Source organism: Piliocolobus tephrosceles, chromosome 2 (assembly GCF_002776525.5).
Source record: "Piliocolobus tephrosceles isolate RC106 chromosome 2, ASM277652v3, whole genome shotgun sequence".
NCBI classification, from domain to species: domain Eukaryota; kingdom Metazoa; phylum Chordata; class Mammalia; order Primates; family Cercopithecidae; genus Piliocolobus; species Piliocolobus tephrosceles.
The window spans coordinates 9365117-9374621 of record NC_045435.1 but is presented as its reverse complement, the minus strand read 5'-3'; the positions used below and the strand labels follow the sequence as shown (position 1 = coordinate 9374621).

Genomic DNA, 9505 nt, shown 5'->3' with positions numbered 1-9505 from the left:
AAATAACAAAAAGTATAATTGGATTGTTTGTAACACAAAGAATAAATGCTTCAGGCAATTGATAACCCATTTACCCTGATCTGATTATTATGAATTGTATGCCTCTATTAAAATATCTCATATACACCATAAATATATACCACCAACTATGTACCCACAAAATTATTTTTAAATTTTTAAAAAAGTTCATCTATAAGATGTGCACTTGCTACAATTGTGTGATATTTACCACATCTAATAAAGTACCTTCTACACGAGACTTATTTCAGGGCAATAGGTAACGGTAACATCATGATATCCCCCTTTATCCTTCTAGGTAATTTGCACAACACCCTAGACCTGTTGGAGAACCTTCCTGTATTCTGAGCCTCAATCAAAACCAGCATCTTGTTGGGTTATTGGTTAAATGGGCCAATTAGGAACACGTTGTCTCCAAAATTCAAAGAACCTATTAAGGCTTTATGCCTCTTTCTAGCCTGCAGGATAGGTTCGATGGAACAACTTTTCATTCACTTTAGAAGGGATAGCTCGAGCTCACTTGGACTCGGGAAGGGGAACATCACACACTGGGGCCTATCATGGGGAGGGGGGAGGGATTGCATTGGGGAGTTATACCTGATATAAATGATGAATTGATGGGTGCTGACGAGTTGATGGGTGCAGCACACCAACATGGCACATGTATACATATGTAACCTGCACGTTATGCACATGTACCCTAGAACTTAAAGTATAATAAAAAATAAAATAAATAAAATAAAAAAAAAAAAAAGAAGGGATAGCTCAACTGCCCCACATCACTGGACCCCTAGAAATTTCACTGAAATAGAAAGTCCCTGAATATTTGTGAAATGTATTTCCGACCCTCTGGCACACAAATGTGTTACCAATAAGTCTTGAGTAGTTGCTACTTCTTGCTTAATGGGACAATCAGCATGTTATCAGAATAATCAGCACAATGTCATCAGTATATCATCAGTGGAATATCTTGTGGAAAAGAAAGAGGATCAAGGTCCCGAATATTTGCAACTCATATATCTGACAAAAGAATTGTATCTGGAATATATACCAAGTTCTCAAAATCAATGGAAAGAAACCTAATAACCCAATTTTATTAAATAGGCAAAATCTTTTAACAGGAGAAACTTCATCAAAAATAACACAGATATGTCAAATAAGGTCATAAATACATGCTGGATCATTAGTCATCATGGAAATGCAAATTAAAACCTCAATGAGATGCTATGAGCGACGTATTTAAGTAAACAAAATTGAAAAGATTATTTATACTGAAAACAATGATGCAGACCTTTGGTAGTAAAAACTAGGCAACAAGTGAGAAGATAATTATATAAAATTTAAAGGGGTAGTCAATTTAAGGCAAATTTTGGTTGGGTGAAAAGCTAATTCGGCACATCATATTGTTGACGCCACCTTTCTGCAGCGCATTCACAGTTACTTTGCTTTTAAATATGCAATTTTCTTCTGTATATTTCTTTTTCACTAGAAAAATTCTAAGAAAGTCAGATAATTGATTAATAAATCTACCAAAAGATATGCCCTTTGCTTTCTCCCATCTTGCTAGTGGAGATTAAAGTTTTAAAAAAGTTGATGTGAAGGTAGTTACTTATCACTATTCAGACATCAAATCTAAATGCCAAAAATAAGGACATTTTTACTTTCCTGAATAAATGCTCATTGAGAAGTTTCTATGTTAATTCTCAAAAAGAAAATCTGAGTATATTACTACCGCAATCACAATCTCTCAATAGTTTTCTTCCAAATTGGGATTAAAGAACAAAGTCTGTGACCTAGTTTCCAATCCCACTCATACTGCTTCTTTGGTCACATCTGGCTCCTTCCTGCTTCTCTCTTTGATTGCCAGTCACATTTGTCAATTTTTGTTTTTCCGGGGATCTAGGTTCTCTTATCATCTAGGCCCTTCACTGATGAACGTTGTGTGGAAGGCAAGTGTCCACAGGCGTCACTCTGTTAGACAGGAAGACTGCTTTTTTTTTTTTTTTTTTTTTTTTCTGAGACAAGGTCTCACTCTGTAGCCCAGGCCCTCTGGGCTCACTGCAACCTCCGCCTTCTGGATTCACGCAATTCTTGTGTCTTAGCCTCTCAAGTAGCTGGAATTACAGGCATGGACCATCACACCCAGCTATTTTATTTATTTTTTTATTTATTTGTTTATTTTTTGAGACAGAGTTTCACTCTGGTCGCCCAGGCTGGAGTGCAATGGTGCAGTCTCGGCTCACCACAACCTCCGCCTCCCGGGTTCAATTGATTCTCCTGCCTCAGCCTCCCCGAGTAGCTGGGATTACAGGCATGCGCCACCACGCCTGCTACTTTTTGCATTTTTATTAGAGACAGGGTTTCTCCATGTTGGTCAGGCTTGTCTCGAGTTCCTGACCTCAGGTGATCCTCCCGCCTTGGCCTCCCAAAGTGCTGGAATTACAGACTGAGCCACCGTGCCCCGCATTTGTTTTTTTTTGGTATTTTTAGTAAAGACGGGAGTTTCACCATGTTGGCCAGACTAGTCTCATATGGCCTCAATGATCCCTCCGCCTCGGCCTCCCAAAGTGCTGGGATTACAGGCGTGAGTCACCGGGGCAGGCCTAAACAGGATGACTCTTGAGCCCCACCTCAGAACTACTGAAACAGAATCTACATTTTAACAATGTCTCCAGGAAATTCATAGGCCTTGAAATCTGGGAAGCACAGATCTACGCCCCCTCCACAGAGGTCCTTTGCTTTTTATTTACTTTGCTCCTCCCCCTAACTTTTGCCTAGAAAAATTTCTCCTCAGACTTTGTATTAAATTTGGGGAGCTAGGTATATGTCTGGAATTTGAGCTACAGTTTGCATGAAGAAGACAACTTCGTGTTTGCTTCTGAAAGGAATTTAGCTCTTTGGTTTTATTAAAATCATATTTTCATTAACTCAGATGAGACCATACTAACCAAAGAACTCAGACCATCAGATTATGTAAGTAAACCAAAGTTCGTGCAAATATGTCAGTAGTGTCATCTGTGGTAAAAATAAAAATAAAAATGATAATAATAATAATAATAATAATGGCATAAAGTATAATTTCAATTCTTAAAACTAGAACTGTCTACAATAACTTGATGTTTATGATTCTGAAGTCTGTAATCCCCTGTGGAACAATTTGAACTTTTCATACATGTCCAATCCTACAACGCCCAGTAGAACCGCTAACTTTGTCCTTAAGGGGATCCTCAGGCTCTCTTGGGGCAATTCCGGTTCTCCACTTTTTCCTGTTGTGCCAAAAGTGCACAGCTGTACAATTAGTTGACTCTGGTGTTTAAGGAAAATTTATACACATGTTTCTTCAACTTAGGAAATGAAGCCTCTGAAATGAATCAGTGTGCCAGGATTGCTACCTAATAATTGTGTTTATTTCTACTTTAGAAAACCTAACACTTTTAAAGGATCTCCACAATTTCTTCCAAGATATGGGTAAGAGTAAAATGTTTTCTATAGTATTTATTATTCTTTAGGTAGAAAGTTTAAAATTTGTTTGATAATAATTTAAGATTAGGTTTACAAGATGTTACAATAGGCAGATATGGAAAGTATTAGTGAATTATCTGCATATATTATTTTTACAATTAAAGTCTGTTCCCTACTTCTCTAGTAGTTAGAAAATAAAAATAATAATAAAGCCTGAACAAGCAAAGTAGCTGTAATACTGATTTGCTCCCTTCAATGATGTTTTATTACCTTGTTAACCTCACTATAGTGACTCTGTAAGGTAAGTTTTGGTGAACCAGAACAACTTAAAACTGAGTTTAAATAATCAATTATAATGATCACTATATAAGATATCGTTTTGTTGATTCTGATAAAATAATCTATTGTTGAATTAAATACATATTATGATTAAAACTTTTAAGGTGTCACTTAAATACTTAGCTTTTTACCCACTTTTGAAAATAATTTCATTGAGTATTTATATTTATATATGTGCAGAAAATACATATAAATGCAGAAAAATGTCCCTCCAATGCTTTTTCCATATTTATGACTTAAAAAGTATCCACACACAAATAGAATTTGAGATTTTCAATAATTTTTCTATTGAGATTGAGTGAATGAAGCCCAATTTAATGTAATTAATTCCAAATTAAAATACATCTGAAATTATTGTTGTTGGCTATGTATATAGCCTGTTTCAGGTTGCAGTCTTGGCTCAATATTATCTTGCTACAAAAAAATTGTTGGAGAAGAAAGATCTCAAGTAAAGGCAGCAGAATTCCTAAAGTCAGTTCTAACCACTAGAATAACAAAGACAAAGTAACATATATGGAAAGAACTTTTAGACAGTGCTAGTGTATCTATGAATGACACAAAGTTTGTAAGTAAAATTTAAAATTGGATCTTGTTTTCATACAAAAAGTCCATAGGAAACTAAAGTTCGAATTTTGAGTAACAGTAAAGAAAAGTTTCCTAGAATTCACATCTAATTCACATATTTTAATGAACTTTAGGGTTAAAACATCTATTTACCCCCAATCCTCTGTGCTTCTCTGATACTTCCTCTCTTCCTATTATTTGGCTTTCCACCACTCAGCTTTCCAGTATCTTTTCTGCTTCTCTTGTCTTTTCTACATTCATTCATATATGCCTTTTTTGTTTTCTACTTTTCTCTTTTATTTTCTTTTCACTACCCAGATTTTCTTTTCTACTTCTCTGCTTCCTTTCCTCCTCTCCCTGCCTTCCTTTCTTCTCCTTACTTTTGAAAACTTTTATTAAAAAGGCTTACAGAAAACATCTATTTTTAAGTTCAGGGGTACATGTGCAGGTTTGTTACATAGGTAAATTTGTGTCATTTGGGTTTGTTGTAGAGATTATTTCATTGCCCAGGTATTAAGCCTAGTACCCATTAGTCATTATATTTTTCCAGATCCTCTCCCTCCTCTAACCCTCCACCCAACATGCCACAGTGTGTGTTGTTCACCTCTATGTGTCCATGTGTTCTCATGAATTAGCTCCCACTTATATGTGAGAATATGCAGTATTTGGTTTTTGGTTCCTGTGTTAGTTTACTAAGGATAAAGGCCTCCATTTCCATCCATGTCACTGCAAAGGACATGATCTCCTTCTTTTTCATGGCTGCATAATATTCCATAATGTATATGTATCATATTTTCTTTATCCAGTCTATCACTGATGGGCTGGATTCCATCATTGATTCCATGTCTTTGATATTGTGAACAGTGCTTCAGTGCACATACATATGCATGTGTCTTTATAGTAGAATAATTTATATTCCTTTGGGTATATACTCAGTAATGGGATTGTTAGGTCAAGTGGTATTTCTGTCTTTAGGTTTTTGAGGAATCCCCACTATGTGTTCAACAATGGTTGGACTAACTTATTTACATTTCTCCAACAGTAGGCAAATGGAAAATATTGTTTGCGTTACTTGGAGTGCTGTAGTTCATTCACCTCACTGTTGTGCCATTTGTTTCCCATTCACTTCTTATTTTTTTCTGGCTTTAATTCTATCAGCAAATGCAAACTGCTTTCACTGAAGCCACTAAAAATCTCTAATTTCCACAATCAGTGATCTCTCCTCATATTTAGTCCAACCAGAGCATTTCTTTTGGCATTTTGCCCTGTACTTTGTCCTTCTTGAGTACATTTCCTCTCTTTATGTCTGTAATATTCAGCTCTCCAGTTTCCCTCCTGCTTCTTTGATCACTCTGCTCAATATTTTTTTCTGATATCACCCTTGTCTCTTTGTTTGAGCCAGGACTCTTGGTTGCATTGGACGATGAGTTTATTGAATGGAAAGCTATCTAAAATAGAAATGCCAGGAAAGTTGGAAGAATGACCTGTAAAAATGAGCAGGAACAGAATGAAGTAAGACAGCCAGTCAGCAGCCCAAATCGTGTCCCAGCACTAGCTCAACAATAGCTCCCGCTGTCATGGCTGAAATTTCAAATGCCACAGCTCACACTGTCAGTTCCATTGCTGTGTGTGGATGCTTTTGTAAGGGTCTTGATATTGCTGCTTTGGATGCTTTTGCATCAAAAGTTCTCTGTTCCTTTGTTTTCCACCTTCCAAATTCCAAATCTATGTTGGTGGGTTTGGCTGGCCAAACTTAGTCAAGTAGCCTCATTCTAGGTGCAAGAAGGATGGAAAAGTAAGTTTCTAACTCTAGAATGGGTAGTATTCTCTCTTAGTCACCAAGATTAATTTGGTAGAAAAGAGGACCAGGGGCTGGCCATCTAATAAATGACCTGTAAAGTGGATACACTTTATAACCTGTTTAATATAATTTTAATTGTATTGCCTCTCTGTTCCTCTTTCATGTTTGATACATTCTCCAATGCGTAGGACATCTGTAACTATGCCTTAAACTACCCCCAATGCCTCTAATATCATTATTTTTATTAAGTTCTAGTAGAGTCACATCTCTAAGTACATCTCACCTGGATGTTCAGAGAATGCCCCTTCCCCATATCTGCCGAAGAACCTGAGTTCTCAATCTCATTTTGAATCACCATATGACTCCTCTTAATTTCAGTGACTACCCTCTTCCCATCTAATATGTCATAGAGCCCTGTTGACTCTACATTCTGAATTCTTTTCAATCTATTTCTTTGTCTTCCTCATCACTTCCTTATCACACATGAAGTAGGTACTTTGCATTCATTTGAATCACATGAATAGCATTTTCTTAAAAATACATATTCCTAGACCTCATTCTGGAACTACAGAATTTAATAGTAATCCCTCATATTCTATATTTTGGTAAGAAAGTTCCCCCCAGACAATTCTGATATGTAATCTGGCTTGGGATTCCTTTGCAATAGAAACAGTTTCCTGATTAGTATCTCTGACTGCAGGTTCCCTTCCTTGCAGCTTATTTTCTATACGTCTTACATGCCACCATCTGTCTTAAAATTTTAAATTCATGACTATTTCCTGAAGAATACAGTTCAAAGTCCTTCACATGACTTTTAACTCATTTTGTGTTTCTGACCTTTCAAAGATCTTTTCCCTTGACCTTGCATCCATGTCTCAGACACAGAAATTTTGTACCGTACTCCAGTGTCCACATAAATTAATCACATCCATAGACTGCCTCTCTTTTTGCTTAAATATATTTATTCATGCACATTCTATAAACTCAAATAATTGCATTTTTCCACCTCTTCAATTCCCCTACTATAGTTTTCATCAGCACAGTGTAATAAATACACGAAGAGGACATTCTGATGAGTGTATGATTTTATTTTAACTCCCCTCCTCTAGTATTCACTTTATAAATCCTTATCGAATATTCTTTTTATGTTTATTTCAGTTCACTCAGGGTACATCCAACGAGGACATGGATGAGGAAAATGCAACATTGCTGACAGAGTTTCTTCTCACAGGACTTACCTATCAATCAGAGTGGAAAATACCCCTGTTCCTGGCATTCTTGATACTATATCTCATCACCATCATGGGAAATTTGGTCTGATTGCTGTCATCTGGAAAGACTCACACCTTCACATTCCAATGTACTTATTCCTCGGGAGTTTAGCCTTTGCGGATGCTTGGTTATCATCCTCAGTGACCCCTAAGATGCTAATCAGCTTCTTCACTAAGAGTATGATGATTTCTCTCTCTGAATGCAAGATACAATTTTTTTCCTTTGGAATCAGTGCAACCACAGAATGTTTTCTCTTGGCAACAATGGCGTATGATCGCTATGTAGCCATATGCAAACCTTTACTTTATCCAGTGATTATGACCAATGGACTATGCATCCGCCTATTAGTCTTGTCATTTATAGGTGGCTTTCTTCATGCCTTAATTCATGAAGGCATTTTATTCAGATTAACCTTCTGTAATTCTAACATAATACATCACTTTTACTGTGACATTATCCCATTGTTAAAGATTTCCTGTACTGACCCTTCAATTAATTTTTTAATGCTTTTTATTTTGTCTGGTTCAATACAGGTATTCACTATTTTTTTTTTTTTTTTTTTTTTTGAGGCGGAGTCTCGCTCTGTCGCCCGGATTGGAGTGCAGTGGCCGGATCTCAGCTCACTGCAAGCTCCCTCTCCCGGGTTCACGCCATTCTCCTGCCTCAGCCTCCCGAGTAGCTGGGACTATAGGCGCCCGCCACCTCGCCCGGCTATTTTTTGTATTTTTAGTAGAGACGGGGTTTCACCGTGTTAGCCAGGATGGTCTCGATCTCCTGACCTCGTGATCCACCCGTCTCGGCCTCCCAAAGTGCTGGGATTACAGGCTTGAGCCACCGCGCCCGGCCTAGGTATTCACTATTTTGACTGTTCTTGTCTCTTATGCATTTGTCCTCTTTACAATCTTAAAAAAAAAGTCAGTCAAAGGCATAAGGAAAGCCTTTTCCACCTGTGGAGCCCATCTCTTATCTGTCTGTTTATACTATGGCACCCTTCTCTTCATGTATGTGGGCCCTGCATCTCCACAAGCAGATGATCAAGATATGGTGGAGTCTCTATTTTACACTGTCATCATTCCTTTCTTAAATCCCATTATCTACAGTCTGAGAAATAAGCAAGTCATAGATTCACTGACAAAAACATTAAAAGGAAATGTTTAGATCTCATACTGGAATGTATTCTCTTTTTATTTAAAGTCACATAATCATGCAGGCTAGATGTCAGTATATGTCAGTGTATGTTTAAAGTTTTTTGCAATTACAATTGTCCTAACTTTTTAATGACTCATGTCATTAGTATCTAATAAATTCCTTAAGATATTTGTATATATTATTGAAAAGCAAACCAGAAAATTTTGTCAACTGTTCATGACATACTAGAATAATTAGAGCAGAAAAAAATAAAAGCATTTTACATGTTTCTTGCTCTTCAATGTGGCTTTGTAAATGGATCAAGTGCTACAATAGTAGATCCTCTAATAACAAGTTGAGTATGATGTCTTTGTTACTAATACAGGTTTATAAACTGGAGATTCATAGCACACTTCCTCCATAGAACAAGTTTGTGTTTGTATGAACCCAAGCAAATCTCACGAATTCAGCTAACCACCATGAAGTGTTTTTTTCCACTTTATTGGGAAATGGTTAATTTCTTTTTTGTAGAGATTCAATTCACATATTATAGATGGAAATGAACAGAAATAGGAAACTATGACAGGATTCTCTTAGTTCAGTGTGCTTCTGTGAGTGAGGAGACGCCAGTTGCCTCTCCGTGTTTGTGATGCCTTCTAAGAACCTTTCCAACTGTGTTTGTATGTTTGTTGGCAATCTGAAAACCTTTACTAATTCGGAGTGCTAACGGATTAGACTAAATAATTAAGTTGAGATGAGTGCAGAGAAATAAAATAGAAGTGGCAGAATAAGAATTGAATGGTCTTAATTTTCCCTGAATTAAAAAAAAAAAAAGGAAGCTTGTAAGATCAAGAAATCGGTGATATTTACAGATTATTGTAATGTTCCCTTGTCAATGAGTGACTTTACGCATTTGCAGGG

At 36.7% G+C, this 9505-nt stretch overlaps 1 protein-coding gene across 1 annotated transcript; it reads left to right on the top strand.

Moving 5' to 3' along the window:
- The first annotated feature begins 7363 nt into the window (after positions 1-7363).
- Positions 7364-8614, top strand: LOC111545113 (olfactory receptor 5H8-like). Its single transcript, XM_023216025.2, is given in 3 exon segments — positions 7364-7493; positions 7496-7989; positions 8306-8614. Coding segments are annotated over 3 exon segments (927 nt in total). The 5' UTR covers positions 7364-7369.
- Positions 8615-9505: the final 891 nt, after the last annotated feature.